The sequence below is a fragment of the Suncus etruscus genome, chromosome 14 (genome assembly GCF_024139225.1).
Source record: "Suncus etruscus isolate mSunEtr1 chromosome 14, mSunEtr1.pri.cur, whole genome shotgun sequence".
NCBI classification, from domain to species: Eukaryota; Metazoa; Chordata; class Mammalia; order Eulipotyphla; family Soricidae; genus Suncus; species Suncus etruscus.
The window spans coordinates 33,652,587-33,671,679 of record NC_064861.1 but is presented as its reverse complement, the minus strand read 5'-3'; the positions used below and the strand labels follow the sequence as shown (position 1 = coordinate 33,671,679).

At 38.3% G+C, this 19,093-nt stretch overlaps 1 protein-coding gene across 4 annotated transcripts in view; it reads right to left on the bottom strand.

The window, feature by feature from the left end:
• Nucleotides 1-6,234: 6,234 nt before the first annotated feature.
• The window catches only part of ACSL6 (acyl-CoA synthetase long chain family member 6), a 79,532-nt gene continuing 66,673 nt past the window's right edge, over nucleotides 6,235-19,093 (bottom strand). For all 4 annotated transcript variants that reach the window (XM_049786731.1, XM_049786732.1, XM_049786734.1 and 1 more), the window contains exon 21: nucleotides 6,235-8,570. In XM_049786731.1, coding sequence (XP_049642688.1) covers nucleotides 8,433-8,570 — 138 coding nt within the window. In that variant the 3' untranslated portion in view covers nucleotides 6,235-8,432. The remainder of the gene's footprint in view (nucleotides 8,571-19,093) is intronic.

Below are 19,093 nucleotides of genomic sequence, written 5' to 3'. Positions count from 1 at the left end.
CCCTGCCCATAACTTGCAGGTGGGTAAAAGGCATTATAATGCATTCTTTTTTTTTTTTGTGTGTGTGTTTTTTTTGGGTCACACCCGGCAGTGCTCAGGGGCCACTCCTGGCTCCATGCTCAGAAATTGCTCCCGGCAGGCACGGGGGATCATATGGGACGCCGGGATTTGAACCGATGACCTTCTGCATGAAAGGCAAACGCCTTACCTCCATGCTATCTCTCCGGCCCTATAATGCATTCTTTTAAGACCATCATGATGGAAAACTTTTTCTTTAAAAAAGTATATAAATGACTTAAATCTAGGTCACATTTAGGAATAGAAGATGGTTTTGGTTTTGGGTCACACGCGGCAGCAGCGCTCAGGGGTTATTACTAGCTCTGCACTTAGAAATCACTCCTGGCTGGCTTGGGGGACCATATGGGATGCCAGAATTCGAACCACTGTCCATCCTGGGTCGGTCACATGCAAGGCAAATGTCCTACCACTGTGCTATCTCTCTGGCCCCAAAAACCTCTCTTGAAAGATCAAAAGTTTTGGGAGTTGGGTGATCCATAGAGAAAGTCTAGAATAAGATGAGGTATAAAATGTTTTCAAAGCATTTAAATCACAAAATTACTAGCGTTAGAGGAATATGCTATATATTAATAGTAACTATATGCAACTTTGAGAAGAAAAATTTTTTATTTTTACAAGTTTTCATAAATGTATTTTATACTTAATATGCAAGCTATTATAATAAAACTAAACTACAATTACAGTGAAGGTATTTTTGACATATTTTAAAAGTAATATTTTAATCTTAATTTTTAAAAATTTAAAGAATAAGCAATTCTTCAAAAAATATCTATTTTCCTCACCTGCCCCATACAATTAACTAGCAATTACTACTGCTCCAAGCAATGATCTAACAAGAAAATGCTGAATGTTAAAAGCCTCTGTACTTGATGAAAATCTTTTGAGTTTGGGCCCAGGTTTAAAAATTCTTGTTACCTCCTACGTAGGAGGTACCTCCTACGGTGGTACCTTGGTGCTCAGTCACACGAGGCATCATACTCTGCTTGAATCATGAAAATGGCCGGATAAAACTCTTTAACATACTCTTTATCTCTAGATTATGCCTTCTTTTAGGACCTGAAGCACATGACCAGCCTCATCACCAAAGCAACAACCGTGACCTACAGATTTTTACCACAGGGCCTAAGCATCAAACACATTCAACCAAACTAACATGCACTTGCTCTTATACCCTCCCTTCTCATTACTTCGTATTTTTGTTGTTGTTGTTGTTGTTGTTGCTTGATTGTTGGTTTGTTTTGTTTTTCCTATTCTCTCTTCTTGTCTCTCTCTTCTTCCACCTTCTCCTCCTCACTATCATCAATTCAATCTATGTCAAATAAAAACCACACAGTTACCTCATCTATAGGAAAGGAAAGCTGACATATAGGGTGCTGAGGACAATACTGCAAAGAGTAAACACCTATATAGATAGAACTCATTAACACAATGGTCAGTACTTGAGACACAAAACCTATACATACCCAAAAGTTGATCTATTAGTTTCCTTTCCTTATAAGTACTATACTTACCTATCTTTCTGTACTCAATGCACCTTTTGCCCTCCTCACCTCTCTACATTAATATACACGTAAGCTAACTTCTATATGTTTATATGTGGGCAGGAGCACACAGAGATAGGAATCCCCCTTAAGGGACAAACCTAAACCACAAACAACCCATACCTATACCCTATATAACCCCTCCCATATAGTATTCCCTCTCCCTCCTCCAGAAATCCGACTATCCTTTCATCCCTCAATCCCACCCCCTATATCCCCACCACATTATAACTCTTCACCATCAGTTCTTAATCCATTAGGCATCAAGACCGACCTCCTACCCCAACAAGCCAGTACCCACTACCCAAGTGAAGAGATACCCACTCAAACTCTCACCTCGTTTCCGGCAAGAAAATACAACCAACACCCCGACTGACCCATGCAGTGTGGCCCTCCTAATCACCTCTCCCTAATGTGAACTGTGGCTTGATATTGGAACTAGCTCCAAAGGACCCCCACTGCAAGAACTCTACCCAAGACCTCCCTGCCTGGATCCCATACCTCACAAGGAAATCTCAAAAGACAATGGGGAGGCCTATACTTTCATCATAAGTATAGACCTATATAACGCTACCTCTTATCCTGTTTCTCCCCAAATGTAATCTCCTGTATCACTTTCTCCCTTTTTCTTAGTTTTTTTTCTTTTTTATTCTTGTTCTTTTTAGTTTGTTTGTTTTGTTTTTTTATTTGATTTGTTTTTGCTTCTTTTGGGTCACTCCTGACAGCACTCGGAGGGTGCTCCTGGCTCTATCCTCAGAGATCGCCCCTAGTGGGCATGGGGGAGCATATGGGATGCTGGGATCTGAGCTATCGTCTTTCTGCAGGAAGGACAGGTGCCTTGTCTCCATGCTATCTCGCCCGGCCCCACTTTATTCCTTTAATTACGTCTTTTATTTAATCTTTTTTTTTAAATAAAAACTTTTTTTTCTTTAGATATGTGTGAGCATATATAGTCTTAGTTTTTGTAGGGTTTCTGTTTTCTTCTCTCTCCACCCCCAAATCCACCAGCAATATAATGTAGCACCACTTGTTCCTGCAAAGACATAGTAAACAAAGGGGAAATTTTATGTGTAAAAACAAGCTCTTATCTACTAGGGATAAGAACTCATACTTGTTTACAATACAGGGACATCTCCCACCCTGAACGTATGTCATGTGGAAACAACTTAGACTCTAGGAAACTAGACACCGACCATCCAGCCTCGACTCCTGGATCCCAGACATAGAAACGACAGAGTTCTCCACAACAGCTCCAGGAGCCAAATCTTCTCCAGAGCATTCATATTGCTGCTCTGACACCAACATGTGCCAGTTCTAAATTGATAACCTGAAAATGAAAAAATGGGAATAACTTGAGCTAAGAGCAAGTTGTCCTTCCTCATCAGCCAACGATAAGACAAAATCAGGAAACATGTCACCCTTTGATCTGTGCAAAAGCCAAGATCGCTATATACAGATGTCTGGTTGTTACAACGAGGACTGAACAGTACGCATCCAGGGACCACAACCACCACCAACAGCAACAAAAAGCTCTAGCCTAGCTTTTGGTCTATGATTTGTTCAACAAACAAGATCTCCAATTCCAGAGATCTGACTGAGACAACTGCAACTGAATGGGTCTTCAGGAAACATAATGGAAGACTTTATCCCAGGCTCCATTCTAGGAGCAACATAATGACCAAGACCACCAACTACAGAAGATGGATTAAAACAACACTGAAGAAGCAGAACTGCTTCTTCACAAATCACAAAGAAAAACTTCACCATAAGCTCCATTCCTTGAGTTGCACAGTCACCAAGATCTCTAGATATAGAGGTCTGATTTTACCATCCAAGACGAAGTAGAAGTCTTCCATACACCACAAAAGCACTGAAGGGAGAGTAAATGATCATGCAAGGGAGTCTATAGTTAATCCCATGACAGTATACTTCAGGGGTGGAGAAACCCTGTATCTCTTAGGCCAAGGGAATTCCCTCTATAATATCCCCAGTAGTTACTATGCAGGGGAAAAAGAAAAGGAAAAAAAAAGCACAAAACAATCATTTTTCCACATATTTATCGATTGATTTTTTTGATGTCTTTATTTTGGTGTAGAGATTGAAATTGATGTCTCCAATATTATTTTATTTTACTTTATTTTATCTTATCTTTCTCTTTCTTTTTGCACTCCAGCATGATTTGATTTCAGAACCGAGACTACTGTGTTGTGCTTGTCTTTATTGCTGTAGTGCTCACTGGATATTTAATTTTTTTTTTTTTTGTGGTTTTTGGGTCACACCCGGCAGTGCTCAGGGGTTTTTTCTGGCTCCATGCTCAGAAATTGCTCCTGGCAGGCACGGGGGACCATATGGGACGCCGGGATTCGAACCAATGACCTTCTGCATGAAAGGTAAACGCCTTACCTCCATGCTATCTCTCCGGCCCCTGGATATTTAATTTTATATTTCTTTCTGTATTGTTGTGGTGTTTCAATTACCTTTTTCACATCCTCTCTCAAACTGAGGTTGAAAGCCTCTAGAAGGACTCTGCCCATTTTCAGCGTATTTGATTTCTTTTTTATATATTTTTTATTTTTTCTTATTTTGTACCCCAATCTATTGCTTTTCTTTCCTTCAAACAGAACCACATAACTCGATTTATCTAGCTCCGCCTCTTAAATAGAGGGGGAAACAAGGGAGTGTACCAGGACCAAACAGATATATGATCACTAATAGTAAGCTCGACAAAGAGGGGACCACCTACTCTAGCAGCCCGGGGGATGGGGGGGATGGTAGGGGATATGGGTTGCAGAAAGGGAACTGGGATGGGGGGAGGGCAAATTTGGTGATGGGTATTCCCCTGATTCAATGTTAATATGTACCTAAAATACTACTGTGAAAGATACGTAAGCCATTATGATAAAAATAAAAATTAAAGAAATTCTTGTATCCTAGGTATTTATATATTGCTATATATAGCTTATAATCACTTATGTGTCCTAATTGTTTCTCATATTGGGCTTTTTCTTTACTTGAATGCTAATTCCCTTTTTAGTGCAGTTAATAGTAGGTTCACATAAAAAAAAAACTGTGACATACTTAAGAGAAATTTCAGACTACTCAGATCACTTTTTCTCTTCTGCAAATGTTTTCTTAAAATAAAAACAGTCAAATATTCCAGAACTTTTTTTTTTTTTTTTTTGGTTTTTGGGCCACACCCGGCGGTGCTCAGGGGTTACTCCTGGCTGTCTGCTCAGAAATAGCTCCTGGCAGGCACCGGGGACCATATGGGACACCGGGATTCGAACCAACCACCTTTGGTCCTGGATCGGCTGCTTGCAAGGAAAACGCCGCTGTGCTATCTCTCCGGGCCCAATATTCCAGAACTTAATTAAACATAGTTCTATCAGTTGTACATAATTATTCTTTTTCCTGAGATATTAAGCAAATTTATTAGCAGTCTTTTCATGCAAAAATGCATTTCCCACTCTTTACATTCATTAAATAAGGAATTTTTTGAGAGCATAAGCATGTATGCATGCATAAGTGTGTGTGTGTGTGTGTGTGTGTGTGTGTGTTGCCAGGTATTTAACTCAGGACCTCATATGTAAAAGGCAAGAGCTGTGCCACTAAGCTCTACCACTAAAATTAGCATAACTAATTTTCTTTTCTGGAGAAAAATTATTGATCTATAGGATAGTTAGTATGATTATATTAACTGACTACAACATAACCTCAATATAAAACTGTAATGGGAGGGGCCGGAGAGATAGCATGGAGGGTAAGGCGTTTGCCTTTCATGCAGAAGGTCATTGGTTCAAATCCCAGCGTCCCATATGGTCTCCCGAGCCTGCCAGGGGAGCGATATTCTGAGCATAGAGCCAGGAGATGCCGGGTGTGACCCAAAAAAACAAAAAAACAAAAACAAAAACAAAAAAAACTGTAATGGGAATGTCTATTTTTCTCATGCTTACAATTTTACCTAAATCTAGAAAAATGATTAAGTTGCTCATATAAGAAAGACATAATATGTTGATTCCTTGGGCTTTTGATCTGAGTTTCTAATATGTGGAGCTAAGCCTGCACGTTACAACTTGTAAGAGTTCTTTCTCACCTGGAGGTGAATATGTCATAAAAACATCTTTGATGGTAAAAGGAAAAAGTGATAACCCATTTTTTTTTTTTTGGTTTTTGGGCCACACCCGGTAACGCTCAGGGGTTACTCCTGGCTATGTGCTCAGAAGTCGCTCCTGGCTTGGGGGACCATATGGGACACCGGGGGATCGAACCACGGTCCGTCCTAGGCTAGCGCAGGCAAGGCAGGCACCTTACCTCTAGCGCCACTGCCCGGCCCCGATAACCCATTTTTTAGTTTAAACATCAATTTGTAAAAAGTGAGGATTACTAGAACATTTATATGTAACATATATATGTAACATAAAAGACAAAACATTTAAGGATATCTTAATGCTTAAAAAATTGATCTCAGAGCCAGAAATAGGAAATGATACCCATAGGAATGTGAATGTGTTAAATCCATAATAGCCGTTTTTCTAGAATGGTTCAAAAGAAACAAACTTTTCCCCCAGAATGAAGATAGAAAATCTGAAGCAAGAAGGATTGTTACATTAACACATATTGTTTAATTTTTCCTTTATTAAAAAATTAGTGGCATTAAACAGAAGAATAAATAAATGTACATGCAACATATTTGGGGCCCACTGTTTACTTCTCTCAGTACAACTGATGTAATTTATTTTTTGGCCCATGTGTGATAATTTTCACACAAATCAGGATCACTAATGGAAACATCAGAATTTAAAGTGAGAAAGGCAGAAATATTAAGTTGTCCATAACCTTCATTTTTATAAAGACTATGAGACAATAATAGGAAAAATATTTGTTTTAGATTGCTTATATTACTCTGTCCCATTGTAAACAAAGCCAACTATGAAGTTTTAATTAAATGGAAAGATAAAAGGTAATAGTTTTATTTTCTTTAAAATATGAATCTACTCAAACTTTAAAACATATTTATCTAATCCAGGTAAGCGTTTTTTACTGATTAGTCAAACATATAGTAAGCATAAAGTATTTATGCCCTATAAATGTGACCTTAGATATTTTAGTATCCTTTTATTAAAAATATCTTTAAAACTAATGTTCATAGAACTGGATCATTAAAAGTCAAATTTGTAAGTGCAAATGATGGGTGTGCAGGAAAAAATGTGCCCATGTATATGTAAAATATTCAATAAATCCATCGGAAAACTGGCACATTTTTGTGAAGACTAAAATAAGTACATATCATTCATGCAGATTCATCCAGCAGGTCTGTGTGATGATGCAGCTTTTAACCAAAAGCATTTATTTAACAGATAAGATTTACTGCAGTGGAAAGAGCCTCTACACTATGAATAATGCCTCACCTCTGCTTTTCTTTTCTCCTGAAGAAAACTGTCCTAGGACAGTTTCTCTTTCAAATGTACAGTCTGCAGCTTGAAATTTAATTGCTGTCCATGTTGGCTTTACTTTTTATAAAATTGTTGGCACCCAGATCCAAGAACATCTATGGTAGACTTACATAGTTTTCTAAGAGTATTTTGAAGAGGTTCTTCAAAGTTATATTGCTGAAAAAAATTTTATTTGGAAATAACATTTATTCCTTTCAATATCCTGCCTTGAGGGTGTTACTAAAGAAAGTGAAATTGTTCATAAATTGAGTTTCTCAAGAATGCATGGCCTGGATAATATTAAGAATATAAGACTGTAAAAAGCCAGTGAGGAATATTAGGTACATTAATTGCTGCCCAATCTGAGAAATAATGTTGGGTTTCTTCTCCATCTCTTCCATATGTCTTTTCATAATAAAGTCAACATATATCTTTTAGAGTTTGTTGTGGCCATAAGTCCATGGATATCGCATTATCCTGGTAGTTTTATGTTACATTTTTCTAGGTAGTTCCTAAATTCTAATGAGCTTAATAAATGAGAAAATGTGTGGAAGATTTTTGTTAAGTGCTGTATTAGGGGGAGCTGGAGCAAAAGTACAGTGGATGAGGTGCTTGCCTTGCACGCAGCTGACCTGGATTTAATCTCCAGCATCCCCGATGGTCCCCCAAGCACTGCCAGGAGTGAGTCCTGAGCACAGAGCCAGGACCCCTGAGCATTGCCAGATGTGGCTCAAAAACTAAAAAAAAAAAAAAAAAAAAAAAAAAGCTATATTAGCATCACACTTGGCTTAAGAACATCTGAACTTACGTTTTTCATGGATAAAAGTACAAATGATAAGACTTTCACATTGATAAGGATTGTCATATTTAAAGAATCAAAGTTCTAGAGTGTGAGCTATCATGTTTTATTTTAGCATGATTCTGTACACCTATTTTTAATTTTTAAGTCTGGTTTCATTGTAATTTGACATTATTAAATGAGGTAGTCCATATTGTCTAGATATTTGCTGTATCTGGTTAGTAGTCCACAAAGAATTGAGTACAATATATTAGTTATATTTTTCTTTATGTTTAATAGTGCTGTGAACATTGAGAATATATTACTTTTAGTGGTACACGGTTCTTGAAAAAAGTCTTGATTTTTATACATTGTCATTTGCAATATTTTAGCAGCTCACTACAATTCATTTTAATAAAAATAAAGTGTACTCAGTGATGATAGAGAAAATATTGTTAAAGACCTCTTGGGACAGGAAAAGGCTGTCATATGGTCACGTGCTCGTTCATTTTCATCTGTGCCATTAGGCTGACTCATTACTTTCAGGAGTAACTATAATATTGCTACACAGTCCATTATACTGAGAAGAACTTTCCTTGAACTTCACATGGAGATTGAGTAAAGCTCTTCTATTTGTTTTTTGAAGTATTCTCTCAGCTCGGGTCTCTTAGCTTTTAATGTTGGTGTCAGCAAGCCATTTTGAACTGAGAACATGTCACGGTGAATGTGAATGGCTTTAACCTAAAAACCAAATGCAGAATATATCTTTATCAAGAATATTACATAACATTTAAAGTACATATATAGAAATATATGTATACATTGCTATAAAAACACTGCCTCTTTAAAAGTAAAAATTATGTTAAAACATTTCAGCCTACTTGACATATCTGAAAGTTACTTCCCCTCTCCAGCTCCACCCCCAACTCCTTTCCACTCTTTCATTTAGCTAGTAAATAGAAATGAACTGGTTGCCTTTCTTGTGCCAGCACTGAAGAAATAGAAAAATCATGAGTACCCCTCCGTGGAAGACAATGGATGCTCATTTGTATTCAATACACACTGGGCAATTGTTAGATAGCATGGTATGTACAGGGTGAAGAATACTCAACTCTGTTATGAGAAGGTTGAGGGAAGAGCAGTCAGAGAAAACTCCCAAATCAGCTCGTGTTGCCTTCCTAAACATGAGAGTAACTAAGAGTAACTAGCAAATGAGGTAAGGTAGGTAGTGAAGTACAGCATCTAAAACCTAAATAGGTATTTAAAGCAGAGGTAATCCCAAGAATAAAGTTAAGGGGGTATGATTTGGCAGTGCCAGAAAGAAAATACAAATGGATTCTTGTTTTGTGATTTAAAGTTCAAAGTAAAGAGGTGAAGAAGAGAGGGATGTGAAGTTTAAATAAGACAGTCTGTGAAGGGATTCAAACTTTGCTGAAGAAAGCAGAAAATCATCTAAGGGTCTCTGCAGGACAATGGCATGGCTAATCTAAAACATTTCAGAAAGCTCTCTCCTGCAGAAAAGTAAAAAATTTTAAGTCTGTTAAGATTATAAAACCAACCAGAAGAGAATTCATGAGAGAGAAGGAAAAGCCTAGACTTGGGGGACAGTGGGAGTAACATAAAGAAGCAAGCAGTTCTAAAAATGACTCAGAAACAAGAAAAAGAAGCTTGAGAACTCTCAGATTTTTTGGCTGCATAAATGGTGGTACCATTCCAAGGATGACTATATGGTCTAGGGAGACATGCTTAACATAAGTTTTAAAAAAAGTTGTTCTATGGAAGTTTACAACTATTGAAAGGAGATAGACATGACTAGATAAGGCGTAGGATACAAAACAACTATTTCCATGAGATATATTCCTGAGTTTCTTTGTAAAACTGAAAGGAGCAGTGGAGAGATAGATAATCTACACCAGGAAGCTTTGGGCAGGTTCCTCCAAAGAGTTGGGTGGGGTGCTAGTTCCACTATAACCAGTCACTATCAGTTCTAAAATTATGTGATGATCTGGGCTTGGACTGACTCCTAGAGTAACAATGACAGCAATAAATTGAGTCTAGAAAATTCAATGATTTTGTTGAGAGAGCAGACCTTATACCATTACAGTGAATAGGGTTATGAATTAACTTTTAAACATTAAATAAAATGTGTTAAATTTATGTATACATGTAAATATGTAAATATGTCTGCATGTAATTTTTTTTGTATAATTGACCAACCATATATTGACCAACCATTATGAAGCAACAGTTGTGTTAGATACCAAAAATCCAAAGGAGAACAAGACATAGGCCCATGGAACTTACAATCTAATGAGAAATGCTGTAATAGATCACTTGTGTGGAGACAAGCACTGGGAAGGTTACCTTTGGCAGGGCCTGTCAATTGCTTTCCTTGCTTCTTCCATGCAAATAGAACCTTGGTTTGGTACCAAAAAGTCTATGCCAGTTGTGACAACCCTACTCCTGGATTTTCCAGCTTTTCTTACAATTTAAGGATAGCCATGAGATCCACTTTTGATTGGTAGAAAAGGGAACTTTTTGTTTTCCTGTTAAAGAAGTCCATTATAATTATCTCCACCCACTGTCCTTTCCCTCCCTTGAATATGGACAATGTCCAAAGCTGTAGCAGCTGCCTTGTGACCAGGAGGTGATAAGCCAACAAACTAAAAACAGAGTGGGAAGATAGAGTGGAAAGACAGGAGGCAGGAACGATAGAGGAAAGCCTAGTTTTCTTGAGAACCTGTACTTGCATTAAACTGCCCATCTCTGAATGCTGGTGTGAGTGGAGGGGGGAAACAAAAACAACAATCCATTCTGTAGATGAGGTTATTGTTATATATGCTGAATACATTTCCCATTACTATGGACCTCATATTTGAGCATAATTTTTTAAAACAATATCCTCTTTGAACTCTGAAGGATAAAAATGGAAATGAAATGAAGACAGCTAGGGGAAGGGAGGGGCTGTATACAGCTTGAGAGGAGGGAGCTCTTGGCAAAGGCAACATGTATCAAGCACATTTGGAACATTGTAAGTGTGAGATGAAGCATATGGTACAAATAAAGAGGAGAGAGAAGAGTCTGGAGATTCAGATCAACGCCAAAGTACACAGGATCAATCAATACTGTCAACAGAGGAGTTTGAACATGATTCTTTAAACAATTTTCGAAAGTTTTTAAAAAAGTAAATATTTTAGGGGCCAGAGCAATGGTACAATGGGTAAGGTGCTTGCCTTGCATACAACTGACCAGGGTTTGATCCCCGTCATCTCATATGGTCCACTGAGCACTGCCAGAATTAACTCCTAAGTGTAGAGCCAGGAGTAACTCCTGAGTTTTGCTGGATGTGATGCAAAAACAAAAATGTAAACATTCGGGACCAGAGAGATAGCACAGCCGTGTTTGCCTTGCAAGCAGCCGATCCAGGATCAAAGGTGGTTGGTTCGAATCCCAGTATCCCATATGGTCCCCGGTGCCTGCCAGGAGCTATTTCTGAGCAGACAGCCAGGAGTAACCCCTGAGCAACGCCGGGTGTGGCCCAAAAACCAAAAAGAAAGTAAACATTCTATTTTATTTGGGGGGGGGGGTGTTGATACAATAGAGTGCTCAGTGTTTATTCCTGGTTCTGTGCTCAGGGATCATTCCTGGTGGCTTCATGTGGTGATCATCGAATCCCAGTAAGCCGCTTGTAAGGCAAATACTCTCCCAACACACTCCAGTCCCCATAAAGTAATATTTGAAAATTGTATTTTTGTTAAAATCTAAATGATAGGACCCGGAGAGATAGTACAGCGGTGTTTGCCTTGCAAGCAGCCGATCCAGGACCAAAGGTGGTTGGTTCGAATCCCGGTGTCCCATATGGTCCCCGGTGCCTGCCAGGAGCTATTTCTGAGCAGACAGCCAGGAGTAACCCCTGAGCACTGCCGGGTGTGGCCCAAAAACCAAAAAAAAAAAAAAATCTAAATGATAATATGGTTATAACCTATTAATGTTAATAAATTTTTTTTTGTTTTGTTTTTGGGCCACACCCATTTGATGCTCAGGGGTTACTCCTGGCTATGCGCTCAGAAGTCGCTCCTGGCTTGGGGGACCATATGGGACACCGGGGATCGAACCGCGGTCCGTCCTAGGCTAGCGCTGGCAAGGCAGACACCTTACCTTTAGCGCCACCGCCCGGCCCCAATAAATTTTTTTTTTTTTTTTTGGGCCACACCCAGTGACGCTCAGGGGTTACTCCTGGCTATGCGCTCAGAAGTTGCTCCTGGCTTCTTGGGGGACCATATGGGACGCCAGGGGATCGAACCGCGGTCCGTCCTAGGCTAGTGCAGGCAAGGCAGGTACCTTACCTCCAGCGCCACCGCCCGGCCCCAATAAATTATAACATGTTAATGGTTTGGTTTTGATGTACAAAATTACTGAACCTTCAGTGCTACTAAGTGTCCATGAACCTCAACTACTGTTCTTAGGTCACTTTCTTTTTCTTTTTTTTTTTTTTTTTTTTTTTACTCCATGTGTTTTATATTTTACAGTGTGGAAACATAGGCCAAATTTCTTTTTATTTTCTTTAAAACTTTTTTTAAATTATAAATATTTAAGCACCATGATTACAAGCATGTTTGTAGTTGGGTTTCAGTCTATCCACCTCTTCCTATCCCTCCCCTTAGCCAAAATGGCTCTTTTCACAAGATTACTTATCAAAACAGCATGGTATTGGAATAAAGACAGACCCTCAGATCAGTGGAATAGGCTTGAGTTCTCAGACAATGTTCCCCAGACATACAATCACCTAAGTTTTGACAAAGTAGCAAGAAATCCTAAGTGGAGCAGGGAAAACCTCTCCAACAAGTAGTGCTGGCAAAACTGGTTAGCCACTTGCAAAAAAGAGAACATAGACCCCCAGTTAACATCATGTATGAAGGTAAAATCCAAATGGATTAAAGACTTTGATACCATAAGGTATATAGAACAACACATCGGTAAAACACTCCATGACATTGAGACTAAAGGTATCTTCAAGGAAGAAACTGCACTTTCCAAACAAGTGGAAGCAGAGATCAACAGATGGGAATACATTAAGCTGAGAAGCTTCTGCACCTCAAAATAAATAGTGCCCCGGATACAAGAGCCACCCACCGAATGGGAGAAACTATTCACCCAACACCCATCAGATAAGGGCTAATATCCAAAATATACAGGGCACTGACAAAACTTTACAAGAAAAAAACATCTAATCCCATCAAAAAATGGGAAGAAGAAATGAACAGATGCTTTGATAAAAAAGAAATACAAATGGACAAAAGGCACATGAAAAAATGTTCCTCATCACTAATCATCAGGGAGATGCAAATCAAAACAACGATGAGATATCATCTCACACCACAGAGATTGGCATACATCACAAAGAATGAGAACAATCAGTGCTGATGGGGATGTGGAGAGAAAGGAACTCTTATCCACTGCTGGTGGGAATGCCGTCTAGGCCAACCTCTATGGAAAATGATATGGAGATTTCTCTAAAATCTGGAAATTGAGCTCCCATTTGACCCAGCTATTCCACTCCTAGGGATATACCCTAAGAACACAAGAATACAATACAAAACCCCCTTCCTCAAACATATATTTATTGCAGCACTATTTACAATAGCCAGGCTCTAGAAACAACCAAGATGCCCTTCAACTGACGAATGGCTAAAGAAACTGTGGTACATATACACAATGGAATATTATGCAGCTGTCAGGAGAGATGAAGTCATGAAATTTTCCTATACATGGATGTACATGGAATCTACCATGCTGAGTAAAATAAGTCAGAGGGAGAGAGATGCAGAATAGTCTCACTCATCTATGGGTTTTAAGAAAAATAAAAGTCATTTTTGCAACAATCCTCAGAGACAATGAGAGGAGGGCTGGAACTTCCAGCTCACTTCATGAAGCTCACCACAAAGAGTGGTGAGTGCAGTTATAGAAATAACTACACAGAAAACTACCATAATCATGTGAATGAATGAGGGAACTGGAAAGCCTGTCTGGAGTACAGGTGGGGTGGGGTGGAATGGAGGGAGATTTGGGACATTGGTGGTGGGAATTTTGCACTGGTGAAGGGGGTGTTCTTTACATGACTGAAACCTAATCACAATCATATGTGTAATCAAGATGTTTAAATAAAAAAATTATTAATAAAAAAAAGAATGGGTTGAAGTGTGAAAGAGTTGAAGCTGCTAGAACAGTCAGGAGACAAGATTATGGTGATTTGTGCTGTAAATTAGCTGTGGAGATGGAAATTGATTTAGTGGAAGTGTGGGAGTATGATAGGAATAAGGAAGGGTTGTTGAAAGAATAGGCCCTACAATTGGTTTGGCTAAGTAGGAAAGACAAAGAGAACAAATAAGATTGGCTTTAGGTTTTTACTTGAGTAGAAAAACTGGAGGAATAGGAAGAAAATATTTTGAGGTGGGAAGACCATGTATTCAGGTTAAGTTTGAAATGCTCCTGAGATAACTCGAGATGGTTAGACATTGGTTATATAAGTATGTAGAACTCAAGTTGAGCTTAAGATAGATACCTGGAGAGTAAGAAGAAAATCATCCTCCCACATCTCCACCAAATCAATTTCCATCTCCACAGCCAATTTACAACACAAATCACCATTATCTTGTCTCCTGGCTGGCCTAGGAGCTTCAACTCTTTTACACTTCAACCCATTCTTAACAGAGTGATCTTTTGAAAGAGCCATTTTGGCTAGGGACAGGAAGAGGTGGATAGACTGAAACCCAACTACAAACATGCTTGTAATCATGGTGCTTAAATGTTTATACTAAAAAAAAAGTTTTAAAGAAAAAAAAGAAATTTGGCCTTTGTCTCATACTGTAAACTCACACTGAACTATAAATGACAGGAAAACAAGACAAGTTTAAGGGTTGAATCTGTCATGATATATGACATATAAATAAATCAGTGGACACAATCAATAGACCATGTACTTCAAACATTAATCTATATACCACATAACACTAATTAGGTGTTTGTTATTTTCCCCAAAATAGGAAATTTCAAGTGTTGGTAAGGATATGAAGAAATCTGAGTCCTTGCACACATTGTGGGAGATGTAAAATGGTACAACCACTATAGAAAACAATATGACAGTTCCTCAAAGAATAAAAAATTACTTTATGATCCAGCAATTCCACTTATAATTATATGCCCAAAAGAATTGAAAACAGGGTCTCAAAGGGATATATATATATACATATATATATATACATACATGTTCATAGCAGCATTTTTCACATTGGCAAAAAAATAAAAACAACTTAAATAGACATCAACATATGAATTGATGAACAAACTAGGTTATATACAGTAATGTAATATAACCAAATTTAAACAAAAAGGAAGTTCTGGGGCCGGAGTGGTGGCGATAGAGGTAGGCATCTGCCTTGCAAATGCTAGCCTAGGATGACCGAGGTTAGGTCCCCCGGCCTCCCATATGGTCCCCCCAATCCAGGAGTGATTTCTGAGCACACAGCCGGGAATAATCCCTGAGGGTAAAATAGGTGTGCCCCCCAAACCCCCTAAAAGGAAGTCCTGATAAGTGCTACAACATGGATGATCCCCCCCCAGGACATGATGCTAAATTATAATAAACTCAGTAACAGAAAAGACAATTACTGTATGTTTCCACTTAAAATTAATCAAAGTCAGAGAAAAAATAGAACTATAGTTGCCAGAATTGGAAGAAAGAGAAATTTGAGGGCCCAGAGAGATAGCACAGCGGCATTTGCCTTGCAAGCAGCTGATCCAGGACAAAAGGTGGTTGGTTCGAATCCCGGTGTCCCATATGGTCCCCCGTGCCTGCCAGGAGCTATTTCTGAGCAGACAGCCAGGAGTAACCCCTGAGCACCGCTGGGTGTGGCCCAAAAACCAAAAAAAAAAAAAAAAAAAAGAGAAATTTGAACTTACAAAATACATAGACACAGAATTTAAAAGATATGCTACATATATGGACGATAGTGATAGTTGCACAGTACTACAAATATAGTTAATACTACTGAATGTGGTATTAAACTTAAAATAGCCCTTTTTTTTTTTTTTTGGTTTTTGGGCCACACCCGGCGGTGCTCAGGGGTCACTCCTGGCTGTCTGCTCAGAAATAGCTCCTGGCAGGCATGGGGGACCATATGGGACACCGGGATTCGAACCAACCACCTTTGGTCCTGGATCGGCTGCTTGCAAGGCAAATGCCGCTGTGCTATCTCTCCGGGCCCAAAATAGCCCTTTAAGTAAAAAGTATTAGGCATATTTTGTCACAAGAAAAAACTGGAAAAAAAACAATATATGTACATGGCTGCAAAGTTCAGTATATCTATGATTGTTTTCAAAATCTCTGATGCTAATGATCTAGAGTTCTGACAAGTGGGTATTTTAAGACAAAGAATTCTTTGTTCAGAAAATGCTTAATTACAATCACTGATTTTTCAAATAAAGAACAGAGAGAACCCCGAAAATAGCTAGTTTCCACTTAAGAAGAAAAACAAATTCTGGCATTTTTATTAACCCATACTTGTAACTTAAATATTTAAAAAAGTTTTAAAATGACACATTAATGAATCAGAGTTATCTTTGTCCCTTAGAAATATCTTCAAATGGAAGATTTACTTCTGCAACTAAAAGGACATTTTAGGGGCTAGATGGATAGTACAGTGGGAGGGTGACCCAGGTTTAATCGAAAAAGAGAGAGAAAGGGAGAGAAAGAGAGAGAGAGAGAGAGAGAGAGAGAGAGAGAGAGAGAGAGAGAGAGAGAGAGAGAGAGAGAGAGAGAGAGAGAGAGAGAGAGAGAGAGAGAGAGAGAGAGAGAGAGAGAGAGAGAGAGAGAGAGAGAAAGAGAAGAGTTAGGCAGACAAGGCACAAAGTCTGCACATGATGGATAGGGCCATGGAATAAACCCAGCTGACTTACATGAAATTCTGACTGCTTGTGATTATTTCTTTTTCTTTTTCTTTTTTTTTGCTTGTGATTATTTTTATGCCGTTATCCTGTGCCTCCAGACCTGCTGGCAAAAGGGGCTACAGGTGCAGTGCCATGCCAAGAAAGTCCTCACCCTAACCTTATATTTTATATTTATTCAACAGGACTGGTGAGAAAAATTTAAATTCAAATGTTGCTGCCTCAACTTTACATGTTGAATTTTTTCTTTTTGTATATATTATGTAAAAAGAGCTGGAAATCAGGTTCTTAACAAGAGTTATTTCAAATGTTTCAGAATCAATGTTTGTGCTCTCACTAAATGAAGACACAAAGATTTGTTAAGGAAATGGAGAGGGTTGTCATTCTTTGTACTTTCTGCAGTATGCTTGTTTCCTAATTAGTTTTATCAAATGTAAACCATCTTTCAGGAGATGTGCACTGGAGATAGGCATCCTGTAGAGGTCTATGGAAGTAGAAAAATGTATGCAAGTGAGGTGTGCACAGGTCCAGGTGGGAGGACATAGGGGAGAGGCAGAGATTGGGGAGGGATGAAGTAGAGGAGTTAGGGTAAATGAGGTCAGATTGGACCAGGGTTGTGAGTTTGGCACTATTGAACTCCCCCAATGGTACTATTAATTGATTTTTATACCTGTTGCACAGCCATCTAGGATCTCATCTAAGTTTGGCTACTTCAATAAGTTTGGAAATCACTATATGCAATACAACTATTTAGCTTAAAGAAAACATGATCAAAATATAAATCTAACAATCCTAGAGATGGTCATTTAACTTAGTAACTCATGTTTATTGACTTAACATAAAATGTTTAAACCAATCAACATTTTTGTAGTCTATTTTTAATAGATTTAGTGATAGATTTCATCTGTTTCATTTTAGATCAAATTACTAATAAAAAAGTTAAGTAACATGTCATCTAAGACAATAGACATATGGAGGGTGTTCTTAGTGGGTTACAAAAAATTTTTTTATTTTTTAAAATAATTTTATTGTGATCAACGTGAATTACAAGTCTTTCACCAATCAATATTTTTTAAAAGTTCTTTTAGCTGGAAACAGGACCTCATAAAGATTTTTGATAAGTGAAAAACATTTATCTACTTCAATTATGAATGAAATGAATAATAAAATTTTTAAAGGGGAGATAAATGCATATCTATAGTGTCCTTAAAGCCTCACAGTTCATTTTCGTTACTAGCAGCTTTAGAGAAAATTGTATAACTGGAACAAGAGTCTATATTCAGTACAAGGAATTGGGTAAACTCCTTTGAAATTCAGGGTGACAAGGAAATTATAAAACAAAACAAACAAAAACAGCACAGAGAAGATAAACTCTACAGCAATATATAGTACTGTTTAGATATAGTATGCAGAATATATAAAAAGGGGCTGGAGTGATAGCACAGTGGTAGGGTGTTTGCCTTGCAGGTGGACGACCAAGGTGGACCTGGGATGGACCTGTGTTCAATCCCTGGCATCCCATATGGTCCTCTGAGCCTGGCAAGAGTGATTTCTAAGTGCAAAGCTAGGAGTAACCCCTGAGCATTGCTGGGTGTGGCCCAAAACCAAAATAAACAATAAAAAGAAAACTACAAAATATTGCTTCAAGAAATAAAAGAGAATACTATGCAGCCATCAGGAGAGATGAAGTCATGAAATTCAGACATGGATGTACATGGAATCTATTATGCTGAGTAAAATAAGTCAGAGGGAGAGAGATAGCCACAGCATAGTCTCACATATCTATGGGTTTTAAGAAAAATAAAAGACATTATTGTAATAATGCCCAGAGACAATAGAGATGAGGGCTGGAAGGACCGGCTCACAGTATGAAGCCCACCAAAAAAAGTGGTGAGTGCAGTTAAAGGAATAACTACACTGACAACTACCATAACAATGTCAATGAGTGAGAGAAGTGCAAGGCCTGTCTCGAATACAGACTGGGGGGTTGGGGGAGATGGGATGGGGGCATTGGTGGTGGGAATGTTGCACTGGTGAAGGGGGTGTTCTTTATATACTGATACCCAACTATAATTATGTCTATAATCAAGGTACTTAAATAAATATATTACTAAAAAAATAAAAGAGGACACAGGAAATGGAGACATATACCCTGCTCATGGATTGGGAGGAAAATGTCAATACTTCTTAAAGCATTGTACAGATTTAATGCAATCCCTATAAAATTGCCTATATCATTTTTCAAACAAGTGAATCAAACACTCTTGAAATTCATTTGGAGAAATAAATGTCCACGAATAGCTAAAGTAATCCTTGGCCAA